The sequence below is a fragment of the Chelonia mydas genome, chromosome 7 (genome assembly GCF_015237465.2).
Source record: "Chelonia mydas isolate rCheMyd1 chromosome 7, rCheMyd1.pri.v2, whole genome shotgun sequence".
NCBI lineage: Eukaryota > Metazoa > Chordata > Testudines > Cheloniidae > Chelonia > Chelonia mydas.
Window position 1 is genome coordinate 63,817,280 of NC_057853.1, and position 19,986 is coordinate 63,837,265.

Consider the following 19,986-nt stretch of genomic DNA (forward strand, 5'->3'; position numbering starts at 1 on the left):
GGTTGGGGTGGAGGAGAGGTGTGGAGTGCAGGAGGGATTCAGGCTCTGGCCCGGCGCCACTTACCTGGAGTAGCTCTGGGGTGGCAGTGGTGAACACCAGGGCAGGCTCCCTTCCTGCCCCGGCCCCGCACCGGAAAGCAGCCGGCACCACGTCCCTGTAGCCAACACCGCATGCTGCCCTCACCTGTGGGTACCTCCCCCAAAGCTCCCATTGGCTGCGGTTCCCTGTTCTTGGCCAATGGGAGCTTCGTGGGAGGTACCCACAGGCAAGTGCAGTGTGGAGCCCTCTGCCCCCCATCCCCCAAGGGCCGCAGGGACATGGTGCTGGCCGCTTCCTGGAGCGGCGTGGAGCCCATGGCACCATGGGGTTGACAATCCTGCGGGCCGGATCCAAAGCCCCGAGGGGCCGGATCTGACCCGTGGGGCCATAGTTTGCCCACCCCTGCTATAGGCACTCAATGGGCAGAAATTTCTCCCCAGTCCTGGAAGCACTCCATGCATGACACCCTGTCACACTGTAGGGTTGCCAGTTTTGGTTGGACATATTCCTGGAGATTTCATCTCATGACATAATCTTTAATTTAAAATAACATTTAATTCCTGGAGACTCCAGGACAATCCTGGAGGGCTGGCAACCCTATACTAGTATCAGAAATATTATTAGTGCTTGTGAATGGGCTGAGTCCCTAACCCCTCCTCAACACAGCATTCTAATTCAGGGTATGTGAGCTAACAAACACTTCCTGGAGTTTGGATTTATTACTAACTCAAAATCAGCCCGATATAGGCCACCCCTCTGCACTAATTCCCATTAGACAGAAAGGACACTTCCATCCCTATATGTCCTGGCTGGAGATAATGTGACCCATCCGTTAGCATGATTAAGCAATAATCACCCTGAATCTTAATGAAGGGTTTTAACAAGTAAGCTGTGGTGACTGAACAAGAGTCCTGCATTCCTATACCCAATGTACTAGAGTCTGCCACTTCTTTGCAGTACCCTTGATCTGCTTCAAAAATGAATGTTAGCTATTTTAAAATAAAACATTTTACTTTCCTTTATACATAAGAACATAATAAACCTGCAATCCCATGAAATTTGATCTTGTGGTTTTAGCAACAAGCCACATAAGTTCCACTTTTGAAGTTTAGAATGTTACCAGAACTTCTCAATGTTTTTATAACCTGGTATTACACAGGTCTCTTTTCCTATCGTATATTAATGGTGGAGTGTCTTTATTTCTGCAGGCATTTTATACATTCAGTTCCAGAGATGTATTCTAGTTTTGTACAAAACCTCTCTATTTATGGCATAGGAGTTGAATGTAGGTCTTCTATATTTAAGCCATTGCTTTTCTTTAAAGGAAACACTGAAAGACTGTATACACCCACACACACAAAGCACCTGTGCATGAATAATCCCCTACAGCCCATAAAGGGAATAAGTGTAGCCATCCATGTCATATTCTGTTCGGAATAATCCCCACACATTCAAGAAAATGGAGAGTACCAAAAAATACCAAAGAAATGCATTGTTCCTCACTTAACACACTATTAAAATTATTTGAAAAGCAAACGGCTTTAAACAAAACCCTTGTTTGTGTGGGAGCCATACCTCAGCCTCTTAGGCTGGAAGAAATTTAGGGCTAGACATGTATAAATACTGCAGGCTAATGTACCAGAGGTTATTGCCTTGAAGCATTTGTAAAATTGTACATAAGCTAATAGCACATAGCTCTCCTGAGAGAGAGAGAGAGAGAGAGAGAGAGAGAGAGAGGTGTGCACGACGGGGGAGGATGTTGAATTTATGCATAAATCAGTGAAATTCAGAGAACACTGCAAGATCAACATTTTCAAAGAAGGTGCCTAAACTTCAGGTCTTAAATTCATATTCAGGTACCTCAATAAGCGACCAAATTTTCATAATGCTGAGTACCCAGCACCTCCCACTGAAGTCAAATGAAGCTGCTGAGTGCTCATCACTTTTGAAAAATCAGACCACTTATTTAGGTGCCTAAATATGAATTGAAGAACCTAACTTCAAGCATCTATTTTTGAAAGTCGTGGCCTAAGTGCCATGTATCAACAAAAATAGCACATGTGGTACATGATGCACAATTTCCCATAGAAATCATGCATACTTTAACAGAATTAATGTAAGAGTGCTATAATATTAGTGCAAAATATAATACTGTTACAACTATTACTAATTTAAATATCAGGGGAATTAAGTGTTCCATTCTTCTTCATGCAATGCACTAAGGGTCAGATTTTTAAAGGTATTTAGGCACCTAAAGATATAGATGGGACTTTTGAAAATCCAAATTAACACCTACCTGGTTCTTTAGGAACCTAAATACCTTTAAAAATCTGATCCTAAGTGATTTCTGTGCATACAGTTTGTAAAGTTTTTTGTGATCTTTCAGGAGGGTAAGACATAGGGTAAAAATCCTGTTCCCTTTACTTATACAAAACCAATGCCATTACTTGGACAATTAAGGGGAAGAGGATTTTGCCTTATTATAACTTAACAGATGAAGTAACTTTTCCCAGAGGAATGTTTAAGAATCTTGCACACTACACAAAATTTTTAGACAATTTAACTGTTAGGATTTCATTCATTTGGGGTATTTTGCATATTTTAGGCACATTGGACTAACTTCATCACTGGCATACTTCACTTGGAATCAACAAGAGTTAGGATCAGCCAATGACTCCTTCAGATCCCAAAATCTAGTCAATATAACAGGCACCAAAGCTAGGCATGTCTTTTTTTTTTTTTAAAGACAGACTATTCCTACCGGAATACTTCACTACTTGGACATATAATTCACACCTCTCTCAAAAATATTGAAGAATAAGTGTGGACTATAGTCCTATAAATGAAAAAAACCAAACAAAACAAAAACAAATATCTGTTATAGCAAGGAACCTCAAATTATGTGAAAATAACCTAAGGTTAATAGCAGTCCATTGTTTCTGTTGTTGATACAAATTGTCACACTAACAAATATAAGTATATATGGAATACAGGGAAACCAGAATCTAAAATTAAAGGTCATGCCACATAATAAAGACAGTTTAGTGCAACTGCATAATCTAACAGAATGTTAGAAATATTCACTTATACAAAAATTAAGGAAATGCAGGAAATCATCATTTAGTCAAAAGGAGTGGAGGTGAGTGTTTGTATCACATATAATCTAAGGGCCAGACACTTATGTAATGGGGGAGACGGACTGTGAATAAGTAGTCTAGATGATTTAAATGATATTATATACATGAGAAAGGTTTGCAGGATCATAACCCACAAACTGTAACCCCACAACCCAGCAGAAGCATATATTTATGATTAGCAAATAGGCTTTGTAATTCAAGTGACTTCAATCACTTGTGGACAATGGACTCAATTGAGAACAACTGACAAGAGGCTTGTATCACTCATGGCTAAGGATAAGATTTTGTCACAGAGGTCATGGAAGTCACAGATTCTGTGACTTTCAGAGACTTCTGTGACATTTTCTCGTTCAGCTTCAGCCCTGTGCCATGGCGGCAGGGGGCACCTCAGCTCTCAGCCGCTGCCTACAGGTGATAGGGGCTGGAGCTGTTAGTTTCTCCCCTCCCCACCCAGCCCCCTTCCTTATTTTTAGTAAGTCACAAACAGGTCACAGGCTTCCATGAATTTTGTTTATTGCCCGCAACCTGTCTGTGACTTTTACTAAAAATAACTGTGACAAAATCTTAACCCATGGCCTACATAGTCCAAATAAGACAACTCTCCAGCCACTGGTACAACAGTTCAATCATTTATGCCCAATGAAATACTTGTGCAAATTCACAAAAATAAATAAATTTATCAGCATAGCTCTTCATAAAAAAAAATCTTAAGATGTTTAGGAAAAGCACTATACTTTGAACCATTTTATTTGAAATACAATGGCCACCATTTACAAATAGTTACTACAGAGCATCTGAACCACAATAGTATTCCTTATATAGAGAATGGAAATTAACTACAGCATCACTGATGCTCTTAACTTATCAATAGCAACCTCTGAACGTGTCTCCCTTTGAGTTTAACAAAACGGCTATCAAAGAGTTATCTAAGTATTAAAGTATTTCATGCATGGTAGATAGAGTGTAGAAAGGCAAAAGTGCACAGAAAAAGGTAAGACAATTTTATTTAGCCATCATTTTTTTGGCCAACAGAAATATATATTCTAAACCTACTTCTCTGTACATTAATAAACCAAACAATAAATGTGTAACATGGTGGAATTTTATCTGATGGTTTTAGTGACAAGCCATTCAAGCTCCATTCTTCTGGTTTATAATTTTACTATAGCTCCTCAGTGGCATTATGACCTGGTATTAATGGGTATTTGTTTATCCCATTATATATTAATAGTGAGGTCATATTATTTGCCCAGGTATCTTATATTCAGTTCTGCATATAAATTCCAGTTTTTCCATGAATACTGTATACTTGACAGAGTGTAAATTTATTTTATGCCATTACATACACACAATTAAAGGACATAAAAGCCTGAAGAAGGATTCCACTTTATGCACAATAAATGCAATACTAGCTTTTATATAATGCTTTTCAGCCATAAATCTCAAAGCATTTTACAAAAAAAAAAAAAAAAGTTTTATTATTACTAGTTTTTACAGATGGAGAAACTGAGGAACAGAGAAGTGACATGTACAAGTAGTACCCATGTTTATTAAAATATTGGCAAGGATACGTGAAATGCTGTATTTCAAATGCACCAAACTAAGGCCCCAATCCTGCAAATACTTTTACATACGTTTAACTTACTTAGTGGGAGAAGTCCCAGTTAAATCAACAGAACTGCTTACAGTAGTAAAGTGAGGTGCATGCTCAAGGATTTGCAGGCTTGGGACCTAGCTGCAAACATAAGCCCTAGTACTTCAAACAGATCCATGTGAGTGGAGACCTTTGTCCATGCATGGCTCCGTTGAATTCAGTGTGGCTCCGCAAAAGTGCAGATGCTCACCCATGATGATCACTGTGCAGGATATGGACCATGGTAGATGTACTATCAATACAGTTTCAGCACCTAGATTTTCATTTCAAAGGGGCCAAGAAATAGTTAAAAATCTTAATGTGACCCACCCCCCACATACACACACACACACACAAAAGTTTATAACTTTTTTCCTTTAGAAACCCAAACATGACAGCAAAGGGCTAAGCTAGCATATGTCCAAGATAAGTAAAATACAAAAAGTATATTAATGGCATGAATGATAAAAACTGGATTCGATTTTTTTAAAATTCAGTTTTAATCATCAAAAATGTTAACAGATAAGATCTTTTAAAATGTTTTAAAGTCCATAATACTCATCCAGGGCCCGGACCAAAAACCACTGAAGTCAGTGGAACTGTTTCCATAAAATTCAACAGGTTTTGGTTAAGGCTCTCAGTTTCTGGAGTGACCAAACTGACAAATACATATCACAGATCATCAAAAAGCAACATGGCCAAATCAAACTGAACCCTACAGCATTGCATTCATTCAAACAGGATCACATATGCTATCTATGGGAATAAAGTGTTCCTTTCATTGATCTGAAACTGGCATATAATCTGGGACTATTAATATCTAGACTTCAAAATGGGCCCTTCCATAGCAATACAACTCCATTAGAGTTGGTCAAATAAGGTGAATTAATACATTATTCCATGTGTGTGCATATAATTTATTCACCCAGGTATAGAGCTGGGATAATTATTTGACTAATACATGCATGAATAATTTGACAAATTTAATTTTTTTTTAAATTCACCCAAATCCAATCTCCCCCTTCAGAAACACAAGCACTAACTGATTCTTCTGCTGTACCTCCAGTCTTCATTTTGCTCAAAACCAGCTGGGCTGGTTCTGTATTTATCCCCTCCCCTTCCCCCCCACCACCACCCAAACACACAAGCATACAGGGACCAATTCTCCACTGCCCTACACCTTTTGTCGTCATTTATCCCTGTGCAAATGACGGGCATAATAGGTGTAAAATGTTACTGTTCTGATCCGGTAGAGTTTTGCACCCACATTGCACTGGAGTAAATGAGAACAAAAAGTATGAGGCAGCGAAGAATAGATCTCAAATACTTCAGCAGAGTATGAACTCAAAGGAGAAACAATCAATTCTGTAAATGCCCTTCTACTTGCAACACATTATCTCTTGTCCCCACCTTCCTTTCAGTTCCTGAATTCAAATGTGCAGGAGAATATACACACACACACACATATTTACACACACACTATATTTCCTCTGACAAGAAACTCCACCAAATGCATGTTCAGAGTGCAGCTTTTTAAGCTTTCCCTGGACAAATTTCAATTGGGAATCTGAAAACCTGAATATTCAACTTCATGAAATTCCAGGATCTTCATACAATTCCAGACAGATAACTTTTCATCAACGCTCAAAGGATCCTCTCCTTCTTACCCTTAGTGTCCTGCTGGAATACTCTATATTGTCATATTCCTGGATCTAGCTAGGTTCTAGGACTTCCATCCTACAACCTCGGACTCTAGAATATGTAATCATTGCTGGTTTACTGCCTGATCAGGCAAAGCGACCACACAGGCAAACCCTTAAACTCACACAAAAAGAAAAGGAGTACTTGTGGCACCTTAGAGACTAACCAATTTATCTGAGCATAAGCTTTCGTGAGCTACAGCTCACTTCATCGGATGCATACTGTGGAAAGTATAGAAGATCTTTTTATACACACAAAGCATGAAAAAATGGGTGTTTACCACTACAAAACGTTTTCTCTCCCCCCACCCCACTCTCCTGCTGGTAATAGCTTATCTAAAGTGATCACTCTCCTTACAATGTGTATGATAATCAAGTTGGGCCATTTCCAGCACAAATCCAGGTTTTCCCCCCCACACACACACACAAACCCACTCTCCTGTTGGTAATAGCTGGACTTTACTAAAACTAGACAAGCCATTTACAACACACACTTTGCTTCTCTACAAAAGAAAAAGGACACTAAACTTTCTAAACTACTACATGTCACAAGGGGCCACAGCAATGGTTCCCTCAACCCACCCAGCAATATTGTTAACCTGTCCAACTATACTCTTAGCCCAGCAGAAGCAGCTGTCCTATCTCGGGGCCTCTCCTTCTGCCCCTCCACCCCCACGAACATGATACAGTTCTGTGGTGACCTAGAATCCTATTTTCGACGTCTCTGACTCAAGGAATATTTCCAACACACCTCTGAACAACATACTAATCCACAGAGACCTCCCTACCAACACTACAAAAAGAAGGATTCTAGGTGGACTCCTCCTCAAGGTCGAGACAGCAGACTGGACTTCTACATAGAGTGCTTCCGCCAACGTGCACGGGCTGAAATTGTGGAAAAGCAGCATCACTTGACCCACAACCTCAGCCGTGCAGAACACAATGCCATCCACAGCCTCAGAAACAACTCTGACATCATAATCAAAAAGGCTGACAAAGAAGGTGCTGTTGTCATCATGAATAGGTCGGAATATGAACAAGAGGCTGCTCGGCAGCTCTCCAACACCACTTTCTACAAGCCATTACCCTCTGATCCCACTGAGAGTTACCAAAAGAAACTACAGCATTTGCTCAAGAAACTCCCTGAAAAAGCACAAGATCAAATCCGCACAGACACACCCCTGGAACCCCGACCTGGGATATTCTATCTACTACCCAAGATCCATAAACCTGGAAATCCTGGGCGCCCCATCATCTCAGGCATTGGCACCCTGACAGCAGGACTGTCTGGCTATGTAGACTCCCTCCTCATGCCCTACGCTACCAGCACTCCCAGCTACCTTCGAGACACCACTGACTTCCTAAGGAAACTGCAATCCATCGGTGATCTTCCTGATAACACCATCCTGGCCACTATGGGTGTGGAAGCCCTCTACACCAACATTCCACACAAAGATGGACTACAAGCCGTCAAGAATACTATCCCCGATAATGTCACGGCTAACCTGGTGGCTGAACTTTGTGACTTTGTCCTTACCCATAACTATTTTACATTTGGGGACAATGTATACCTTCAAATCAGTGGTACTGCTATGGGTACCCGCATGGCCCCACAGTATGCCAACATTTTTATGGCTGACTTAGAAAAACGCTTCCTCAGCTCTCGTCCCCTAACGCCCCTACTCTACTTGCGCTATATTGATGACATCTTCATCATCTGGACCCATGGAAAAGAAGCCCTTGAGGAATTCCACCATGATTTCAACAATTTCCATCCCACCATCAACCTCAGCCTGGACCAGTCCACACAAGAGATCCACTTCCTGGAAACTATGGTGCTAATAAGCGATGGTCACATAAACACCACCCTATACCGGAAACCTACTGACCGCTATTCCGACCTACATGCCTCCAGCTTTCATCCAGACCACACCACACGATCCATTGTCTACAGCCAAGCTCTGCAATACAACCGCATTTGCTCCAACCCCTCAGACAGAGACAAACACCTACAAGATCTCTATCAAGCATTCTTACAACTACAATACCCACCTGCTGAAGTGAAGAAACAGATTGATAGAGCCAGAAGAGTACCCAGAAGTCACCTACTACAGGACAGGCCTAACAAAGAAAATAACAGAACGCCACTAGCCGTCACCTTCAGCCCCCCACTAAAACCCCTCCAACGCATTATTAAGGATCTACAACCTATCCTGAAGGATGACCCAACACTCTCACAAATCTTGGGAGACAGGCCAGTCCTTGCCTACTGACAGCCCCCCAATCTGAAGCAAATACTCACCAGCAACCACATACCACACAACAGAACCACTAACCCAGGAACCTATCCTTGCAACAAAGCCCGTTGCCAACTGTGCCCACATATCTATTCAGGGGACACCATCACAGGGCCTAATAACATCAGCCACACTATCAGAGGCTCGTTCACCTGCACCTCAACCAATGTGATATATGCCATCATGTGCCAGTAATGCCCCTCTGCCATGTACATTGGTCAAACTGGACAGTCTCTACGTAAAAGAATAAATGGACACAAATCAGATGTCAAGAATTATAACATTCATAAACCAGTCGGAGAACACTTCAATCTCTCTGGTCACGCGATTACAGACATGAAAGTTGCAATATTACAACAAAAAAACTTAAAAACCAGACTCCAGCGAGAGACTGTTGAATTGGAATTCATTTGCAAATTGGATACAATTAACTTAGGCTTGAATAGAGATTGGGAGTGGCTAAGTCATTATGCAAGGTAACCTATTTCCCCTTGTTTTTTCCTGCCCCCTTCCCCCCTCCTCAGATGTTCTTGTTAAACCCTGGATTTGTGCTGGAAATGGCCCACCTTGATTATCATACACATTGTAAGGAGAGTGATCACTTTAGATAAGCTATTACCAACAGGAGAGTGGGTTTGTATGTGGTGGGGGGGGAGAAAACCTGGATTTGTGCTGGAAATGGCCCACCTTGATTATCATACACATTGTAAGGAGAGTGATCACTTTAGATAAGCTATTACCAGCAGGAGAGTGGGGTGGGGGGAGAAAAAACCTTCTGTAGTGGTAAACACCCATTTTTTCATGCTTTGTGTGTATAAAAAATATCTTCTATACTTTCCACAGTATGCATCCGATGAAGTGAGCTGTAGCTCACGAAAGCTTATGCTCAAATAAATTGGTTAGTCTCTAAGGTGCCACAAGTACTCCTTTTCTTTTTGCGAATACAGACTAACACGGCTGTTACTCTAAACTCACACAGAACCTCACTGAAGTCATTTGGGACACAAGGATCAGGATCAGGACATTAAATGTTGACTGTTGTTCCACAGTTAGCAAGTTGGTCACCCCGTGCTCCACATTCTGAAATAAGGAGCTTTGATGAGAGAAACTCACAATCCACTTTCCTGTGATTGTACTGAAAGGCTACAAGAGCGTCTATGTTTTTCAGTGTAGGATTCCACAGAGGACTTTCCTGTTCAGAAAGTTTAAGTTGCAAGCTAGATTGATTTAAAAGGTCCTTTAAGAGGACTTACAGTAGTGCCTCACACACCTTCTCTATTGCAGACCAACATGCAACTGTTAGAGAGAGGTTATGTTTAGACCTAGTGAAATCTCTAAATTTTCACAGGGAATCTACATTTAGGGTTATATACTGCATGCAGGAATCCCACAGGCATCAGCCTTGGGTATGTGGATCAATATTAAACAGCACAAAACTCCTTATCACAGTTGTTGCTTCAATTGTGCTACACTGGGAAAAAGTGTGATGTCTAATGGTTTCCATAGTAACACTTACACATATGTGATGTGATGGGGTAATCCAGTGTTATATTAGAGCACGTCACTTTAGATTTTGCTTTTTATTTTCTTCTTTGTCACACATATTTGTTGCAAAAGCCAGTGGATGGTGCTCGGTCAGAATAGTGATTAACTCAAGGCCCGCTAAAGGGCTTTTTGTTTGCCTTTTAAAGCACTATCCGTATCTTTTATATTTTGGATTTGTGTCTATTTTTATCATCTACATTTTTAAAATTGAAATGAATTTGGTAATGAATTAGGAGCTATGGAGACTGAAAGCACATTTTTCTCCACAGCAGATGTATGGCCTGGGCAACAGTGAGCATCTCAATGCAGGTGCCTAATTGCTATTCTGGAATGAACTGCTAAAGGATTGAAGGTAGTTCTACCTTCAAGTCCCTTTCCCTCCTTGACCTCTCTGATGACATCTTCACATCACAACTGGAAACTTGCCCACTAGAAACAGAACTCAGACTCACCAGGTAGTTTCATACAGTCAACCAGAAGATGGTAATGTCTCAGTCACTACCAACCTTGGCCAGGTTTGACCTCTGGCCTAAAAGCAAAATGCTCTGTAGTTCACTATTAATCTGATGAGCCATCCAATCCTCTTCTGTTCATTTGCTTCTGTTTAGTACATATTAAAAAGAGAGGCAAGACAAGCTTTGTATAGGCAGCTTTGAACCAAGGACGCTCCCACCTTACAGATATGTGCATATCTAACATACAGGTATACAACTGATATATCTGGATATTTGGGTTTTCTAGAGGGGTGTCTACAGATTCAGACGTCACTACCTAAAAAGCTAAAATGTCTGTCTATATGTTATATAGAGCTGATCCAAAAATGGGGCTTCCCCTTCTAGAGAAATTTTTGACTTTTCATTGGAAAACTTTTTCCAGTTTAAGGTTTGGTTTGTGGATGAAAATTCTAACATTTTTAAGGAAAACAGATACTTCATGAAAATGTTAGTTTCACTGAAAATCCAGTTTGCCCATCAAAAACAGTTGACAGAATTTTTTTCAACCTAACACTATGTGATTTTTAAAAAATCTACTGAAATAAGTGGCCTAAGTTAATTGCAAAGGGGAGTTTTATAGTTAGTGGTTAGTTAATAATTTCAATCGATGTCCCAGCGATTTGCTATTTATAGTAGTCATATGTGGGTGGAGCAAATTCCCCAAAACATCTGTTTTTAGAGAAACAGCTGTCAATGCTATGGACTGGGCTGTCGCAAAGATGGGCCATACCAGAAGGAGCTCTGGGAGACATAATAACTAAGGCAATAATGACCTCTGGGGATCCAGGGAACACAGATAAAGGAGCCTTCTAGAGGGCACTCTGCGCCTGGCCACCTCCACAAAAGGACTCCCATTGGGCCCACTCCCTGTCTTGCATACCCATGCAATCCCTGTGGGAAAGACATTCTACATGTCCTCTCTTTCCACTGCAAACCTGTGCAAGGGCCAACCAGTCTGTCTGATTAGCTTGTTTGTAAGTTAACTAGTACATAACCAAACACTCTGAAGGTAGAGTAGTGTCATTCAGGAACACAGGCATTGCCAGTAGCAGGTTCATCTAATCCAGTATCTATCAAGTGACCAGTATCAGATGCTTCAAAAGAAGTTCCAAGAAAACCTGTAATGGACACTTATGTCCATGGAGGAGGTGGTTCCATCCTAACCTCAGATGGGTAGTGATCACTTTATGCCATGAAGCACAAGGGATTATATCCCTTATTTTTTTAATCCCACCAAATGTAATTATGTAAACTACACAATACAAATGTAATTCTTATTAGAATCTTTTTATTGTATTGCCATACATAATAGCAAGTAAAATGACCTGACTCCAATCCACCTTATTTCTATCTCATGTTCTCCCATTTTAAATACTAATTTAGGAATGGAACAGGTTTGCCAAAGAAGACAGAGAAAAAGCAAACCATACTCAAGAACCAATCCTAATTCTTAATAAGAAAACAGCTACTTACTACTTAAGATGGAGCGCTAAACACAAGACACTGAGAAACAAACAGCATTTTACAACTCTCTAAAAACAAGACTAAAGGCATTGTTGCAAAATTAAAATTAAAATGTGTAACTTGTTAGATACAGAACAAACAAACAAAAATAGTGGCCAGAAATTGCAAGTGACTTTAAGATTGTCTGAAGTACTGATTAACACAGATCAGAATTTACATCATGCTCTCTGGCAGACTGGAAAAAAAAAGTAAGAAATAAATAAATTTTGCCATCTTTCAAATTAAGTTACAGTCCAAAATAAATTGTAACTTCAAGAGTTATTCACAAAAATTGAGAGTATTAATTTCATATTACTATGCAACAGTTTTGAATTTTGAAAAGCATTCTATTGGATATTATCATTCCCTTCTCTCTTGTACCCATCCCTAAGAAAAGTAAAATGTAGCCGCCACACATTTTGTATCACCTAAAGGGTTAAATACAATGTGTTCAATATCTTTTTAAAGTCCAAAAACAAGAATTAACCACAATGCAGTTAAAAATTAAAAAGCAAGAAAAAGAACTGTAGCTCCATACAATGCATCTGCTAAAAAGAGCTAGATCCACAAAGTGAATCTGACAGAGTCCTGCAGGAATATTAAGTACAGGGCTTTAAACTGGGGTTCTAAGGAAAAGCATACGGTAACTCATTTGCTGCTATTGGAATAACAGGTGATGGAATTCCTGGAATCTGCATGAACTTAATGTACTGATCAGCTGCTGACAAAGTAATTCTGCTCCCTGTGACTTTTAATACATGAACAAATTATTTGGTATAAGTCACAGAAGTCAGAGATGAAAAAGATTTATTAGAACACTGTGACCACTCCTTCTGTAGATGCAAGGAGTAGGATATTTTAACTCTGCCCCACCAGAGGAGAAGGAAAGGGGACGTACTAGGGAGGAAGGGTCTCAACACAGTTGCTTCTCATGCCAAACAGTACCTCTGCTGGGGGTTCAAAGTAGAGGACATAATATACATGTGAATGTGTGCATAGTCACACGTCTGTTGCGACAGCCTTTGCCAAGTGGCCATGGGGCATATGGCTTATGCAGAAGTTTAAGGGGGTTTCATTTGTCATTTCAGCTGGTATCTGTTGCAGGCTCCTTTTCTAGCATTTGCGGTACAATCACGCACTCTTTGTGCACTCAGAACTCTCAATGAAATCCGTAGGACTACTGAATGTGCCAGTAATGCAGGACTGAGGCCTTGCTAATTATTCTTTACCAAATGCTAGAAAACCTGCACAAATTTAATAGGTGCATCCTAAAAAAGGTGCACATCTCCCCCTGCCTGCAGAGTCCTCCACTGTCCTCCCTAACCTCTTCCACAGACAGATCGTCATAGAGCTGGCTATTTTAGCTCCAAGATGTGTAAGCTCCTGGCTTACTACTGGATGAGGATTTGTCCTGCACAAGTAAGTAAGCCCTGAGACAACTCAAACATAAAAGGTTCAGACCAGTGGTGACAGATAATTATTTAACTCAATAAACATATTTGGCCTGTTTGAAATGGATGTTTAGAAGACAATTTAGATGTGCCTTTCCTAACTTTCCTTAAGAGATACATGAGCTGCTTTAACTGACCATCTCCAAAAAACGGATTGTCGGTCCAAGGACATTTATGAATGCACTATAATAAACAATTTGCTAGAAGGTGGCTTGCTCTAGCTTTTGAATCTCATGGGTGAAGAAGTAGGCGATGATGTCAATCACCTCTTAGGATTTTCTGTATCCTTTGTGCCTTCTGTGGCTCATCACCACAAGCAGAGAAGGAGACTAAAAATATAGAGGGGAAACTCCAGACAAATCTAACTAGATACCCCTCTCTTGGGAATTTGGTTTTTCCTTTCATAGGAACTGGTATTTTCCAAAACATATGTTTATTGTCATAAAATACAACTAAGCTCTATGAGCACACCTAGCAAATCTCTCCTTCCACAAGCTCACATTTCAGTTACCATGTAGATTTCTTGTTTAATAAAAGTATCTCCGCTGTCTGGTATTTTTTCTGTGAGTAAGACCTGAGTTAAAAGTTTTATTTTACCCCATCTATTTAATTGCCACATTTTCCACTGATAGCACAATTATTATAAACCCAGATTATTTCCAGCTGAAATTAAGAGAGTCTTCTTTATGCAACTTTACCATAAACTACCTGAACACCCCAAGAAAGATATTAATGAACTGTATCACATTTCCCAAGATGTTACATGATTACCTTACTTTATAATTTTTTCCAATTTCCAGTAAAAAACAAAAAACCCTCTTGTGCAGCCAGGTTGTGCCAGATCATATGGGGGGTGGGGGGGCAGGCAGCACACTAGTCAAAGCAAGTTAGCAACCTAGCAACCATATATTAAAAGGTGTGTGTGTTCTTGTGAGTATTTGTGTGCCAGGAATAACTAAAGCAGATATTATTCCATGTGTAATCCAAAAAATGTGAAAAGGGAAGGGGAGAAACTCCAGCTGCCAGTCTATTTTGGGGTCTTAAATTGCCTGTCAAAATCCACTTTAGCAAATTCAAAGCCTTAACACTTTCTGTCCCATTTCTCTCAAATAAAAAAAAGGGTGGGGGGGAGGATCACGATAATCTGTGTTTAGCCAGGATCCTAGTTTGGGTTTTGAAGACGACCTCAGAGAAGCTGAAGTGTTCACTGCACTACTTCCCATCTGGTAAGGTGTAAATGGTGGCAGGACTCCAATGCACCTTTAAGTGCTACATCCTGGCGAAATTATAGAAGAAAATCTGATCCAGTGCAGTTACTTACAAATTCACAAAACACATCTACATTTACCACACCAAAGAGAAGCCCAAGAGAGGTGCTTGGTCCTATGGACCTAGCCTCAAGAGAAATGAATTCTACCAAGTTTTTCCTTCTTGGTGCCATGGAAGAAAACAACTTAATTCAGCAAAGAACAACCAGCACCACCAAACTATCGCTCCCCCTGAGAGGTCCCTCTAGTCGAGGGGAGGGTCATCTTAGGGGCCATCTCCGCGGAACTGTCCCGCTATGTCAAAAGGCAGCATTGACCTGGCCGGCAGACAGCAGGGGGGAACTCTCCTGTCACCAGCCGCTGAAGATGGAGCCGTCTCTGTGGAAACATTTCCTAACGTGACACGGAACAGAGCCACCCTACAATACTCAGCCGCGGCTCCTCTCACGGAGTCTAAAAGGCGACCCTACAACAACACCGCCATTCGATCAACGCTTTAGGGCGCGACCCTACAATAAACACCAAACAACCCTCGCCTTCGCTCCCAGCTCCGCAGCGCCTTGGAGACCCCCTGAAACCGCCCCCACAGACGGGGCACCCTCCCCCCACCGCCAGGGGGAGGGGGGCTCACCTTGTTTTTGACCCCGCAGTGACAGCAGACGGTCCACAGGTACTTGAGGGTCCTCCAGAGCAGGATGATAAAGAGCCCGCCAAAGAACGTGACCATGGACGAGGCGAGGAAAGCCCACCACATGCGCTGGCCGCGGCTATCGCAGGGCACCTCCATGGTCACCGGGATGATGAGCGCATCCATCTTGGGCACGCTGACCGGGGACGAGGACGAGTCCGTGTTGAGATTGCCGGCGCTGATGCTGTTACTCATTCTAACGCCGCCGCTGCCTCCCGAGGCGCTGCTGCTGCTGCTGCTGGCGACGCCGCTGCCATTTGCCATAGCTAACAACGAGCAGGGCGCGCGGGAGCTCCGGAGAGCTCCCCCCGCCGCCAGCGCCCCCCCAAACACCCCTCACCAGCCATGCCGCGCAGTCCCTGGGCCCCCCGGCCGATGCCAAATGTCCCCCTCCTCCTGCTGCTGTGGAGAGGAGATGCCTGGCCCCCCTGCCTCCTCTTCCTCCCAGATACACAGCCCCCACCCCACCCCCCAAATCGCAACCCCCACGTCCACCAGGCTAATGCCTGCGAGCCACCCGCGCCTTCTCCAAGGTACCCAGAGCCGCACTCCCCCTCCCCCAGAGGGTCTCTTCCAGCTTCTGCCTCGGCTCTCCGCGGCGGTGGTTTATTGGTAGCAGTCTTGAACTTGTTTATTATTAATAATCAACCCCCTCCCCCGCACACACCCTCCTCCTCCAAGTCCAGCCCCTTCCGCGCCTCTCCCCACTCTCTCCTGGCAGCAGCCTCCTGGGGATCCTAATTCATCCTCCACTTGCCCATCTGCGCTCGTGCTGCTGCTGCCGCCTCCTCCTCGCCCATCCTTCAGGGTCCTCCTCCAGGGCTGAGGCGGCGGCTGCTGCTCCGCCCGGCACGCGGCCACGCACCAGCCCCCGCTGCCCCGGCCGGGTTTGTCTGCGCCTCCCCCTCGGCTCCTCTTCTACCTGTCAGCGGCAGCCGCCGGCGGGAGACGCGCTTTCGCAGCCCCTGCGACGCGTGTGGCCCGGGCTCCGCGGGGTGACGAGCGCATGAAGGAGACCCCGGGGGGCTTTCCCCCGCCCGGGACTCGGCGGCGGCTGGAGCAGAGGATGCCGAGCTCAGGAGAGCTGCGGCTGCCGCTTCCCCGTGGTCGCGGTGCGGCCGCGGCTCGGCGCTTTCCACCCTCCGAGCTTCCTCCTCCCGCGCGCTCCGCTCTCCGGCTTGGCCCGGGCGCCCCCGCTCCGGTGAAGCCGCCGACTGGGCTGGATGAGGCGCGAGAGAGACACAATTTACAGGTAGCAGCGAGGCGGGGCCACGCTCAGCCCGAGCCCTGCCCGCCCAACAAGTCCTGCTCGCCGAGCCGCGACCATTGCTGCCCGCTCCCCAGCTCCGGGGCGCGGATCGCCTGAGCCAAGATGGGGATGGACGGATGGAGAGGAGGGAGGGGGAGCATGGGGAGGGTGCAAACAAAATCCCCCCCACGCTTAAAAGCCAATGTGCTCTTGGCTGGTTTGGTGACTGCCGTGACGTACCGGCTAACGCACGGTGCCTGTCATGTCTCTGTGTCTCGCTCCCCCCGCCCCCCCCCCCCATTCGGCTAATACGATTTATTTCCAATACAGATGTTTTCCATCCTCTCTCTGTACAGCAGGTCGTAGTGACTGGAATGCGAAATGGGGGGGCAGAGAGAGACACACACCGAGAGAGAGATAGGACTGGGCAGCGGAGCTGCTGTTAGCTTGCTCGGGTGCCATTCCTCCTGTTTATTCCTCCATCTCCCTCCCTGGAAGCAGCGAGGCCAGGGCAATTAACCAGGCGCAGCAAGACTAAGAGAGAGAGTAGGGGCGTTAATCCTGCTAGGGGGGCGCGGGGGTAGAAGCGAGGATTTCTGCCCTGTTTAATCTAATCAGAATCTTAATGCGGAGCTAAGAGGTGTTGGGGGGGGGGGAGGAAGGGGTTATGTGTGAGGAGGAGGGGCAGAGAAGGGAGAGAAACAGATCTTCCAAACGCCGGTGGCTGGTTGAGTTGCAGCAGCAGGTGCCAGAAGATACGGGGAGGAGTTGCTGTTTCCAAAGCTCGCAGGAAAAAAAACCCAGTGAATTGAACATGGGGAAACTGGGGGGAGAGGGAAGGAGAGGGAGAGAGAGAGAGGGAGAGGGGTCTTTCCCATGCGTTACAAACATTGTAAATGGCTGCATTGCCCAGGTGCCTCCATGAAATGTAATCTAGCGCCACTCACAGAAAAGAAACAACAAAATCTGCTCTGACCCTGACGCTTTTCGTCTGCCCATTGCAAAGAAGCTCAAGATTTAAAAAATGGTTTTAATCCCCCTTCGACACATGCTCCGGTCACCCTGTTGTCTGCACAACGTGCTAGGCAGATTTTGCTGTCATCTCTCCAAGGCTAAAACACCAAAGTCTGTGCATGCATGACATTTCCCCAGCAGATCTGTTTATTGGTCGTGTATAGAGCCACTATTATAAAATAATCATTACTTAACCTCTGACAGTAATGGTGTCCGTTTCTGTATCTGTCATGGAGACTTTTTAAAAATCGAAATAACCACATTTGAAGACTGCATTAAGCTTTTCTACAGGGTTGCTTTTGAAAAACACACTACCTGACCACTAAAATACATAGTGCAATTTGATCCAGGGGGGTAAATGTATTATTGTAGTTTGCTCCTGTACATCTCCCATATTCAACCAGAGAGGTGGCTTCTTCTCACTGGTAGTCTGATAACTTTCTTCTGTATGTAGGAGGGGTCGTCACAATAAATACAGAGGTCGTTGTATGTTAGGAAGTACTACACACCTGGCCCCTTAGGAAACTGGCTAATGGACAGATATTTAACATCTGGGAACTAGAGGATTAGCAAGGATTACTGTGACAAGGACGAAGGGGGGAGGGCGTTCTTCTGGCTGGAAAGTGGGTCAGGTTGTGAAGCGCTCTCCCCTGATACACACAGCCCCAGATTATGGTGGTGACAGTGGCTTTCCCCCTTTCTTACCAGTTTTGACTGCTCGCAGATGTTTAAAAACCCACAGAGGGGACAGCTGGTGCTGCAATGATGTAATTATTAGGTAATCCCACCCTTGAACGAGGACTAGAACTGTGATAATAACTCAATTGCCAGAGGCATCTGGGTTAGAGATGAAGAAGAGAGCTCCCTTTAACAGGGGTTATACATACATAGGAATCCCTATACACATCAGGAAAAAGCAACCACCTATGGAGTAGAGCAGAGATGGTTGTGTACCAGTGCACAGCTACTTCTCCATACTTGATTTTTCAGAAGTGTAAGTGGAAACTGTAGGTCACCAACAGCTTTGGAAACAGGTCAGAGGATTACCAATGAAGGTCCCTGAACGCTGGAATGTGCTGTGCAGACTGGCCTGGTCTTTCTAAGCAGCAGTTCCCACACCTACAAAGAATCCTCTTTTTAAAAGAGTGGGATCAGGATAGATCTTAACAGGCACTAAACCCTAATTAAAGTTGGTTTTTAAACATTAATTTCCTTAGCCTATTCACACTCCCTTTGAACTTCTTTGTATGAATATTCTAGCACGCAGTTCATTGTGAATACTTGTGAAAAGTTAATTTTAGGCTTCTGCTAGCCAAATATTCATATAACATAACTAACAGAACAGTGCATAGGGAACTGTAAGTTGTAATTTCATACTTGATATTCAGTTTGAAATCCTTCCTGCTGTTTAGTTACATATGGTCACAATCCTGCAAAGACTTATGCACATGCTAAACTTCACCCTCTGTGTAAACCAACTGACTTCAAATGATGTGATTTAGGTAATCAGTTAACAGAGTAAATGGCTAATTTTGAATATTTGCTTTGAATTCTTCATAAGTGATCTGTGAACAAGAACTACAGTATGAAGAAACTTATGAGTATTGCAAACCACAAATAAATCAGATAATTTTACAGTTAGTTCACGGATCTGTGAATGCATAGAAATAAAATTTGTAATGAATTATTCAGACTGTCCAGCTTAGATCAAGAAAAGCCACTTCTTTTGAAAAATTTAAAAAATATATAATCCGTTTAGAAAAAAAAGCGTACAGAAGCTGCAAGCTTAATTGACTGTGTTAACAACTGCACTTGAAGTTGTATTCAAAGCAAACAAGGTATTTAAGACTACATTTTCTGGAGTCATCTATTCTGAGTAAACATAAACCCATATATAAGTTCCTTTACTTAGTATTTCAACAAAGATGACCTGAAAAACTTGTTTAAAAACACTAGCAGTTACGTAA

General features: G+C 43.2%; 1 protein-coding gene across 41 annotated transcripts in view; it reads right to left on the reverse strand.

Annotated features, from left to right (window-relative positions):
* Positions 1–16,156, reverse strand: part of KCNMA1 (potassium calcium-activated channel subfamily M alpha 1) — an 835,052-nt gene extending 818,896 nt beyond the window's left edge. For 26 of the 41 annotated variants that reach the window (XM_043551044.1, XM_043551043.1, XM_043551042.1 and 23 more), the window contains exon 1: positions 15,700–16,155. In XM_043551044.1, the coding sequence (XP_043406979.1) occupies positions 15,700–16,020 (321 nt within the window). In that variant the 5' untranslated portion in view covers positions 16,021–16,155. Of the gene's footprint in view, positions 1–15,699 lie in introns of all 41 variants that reach the window. The other 15 variants (XM_043551031.1, XM_043551030.1, XM_043551023.1 and 12 more) reach the window with 2 other exon arrangements.
* Positions 16,157–19,986: the final 3,830 nt, after the last annotated feature.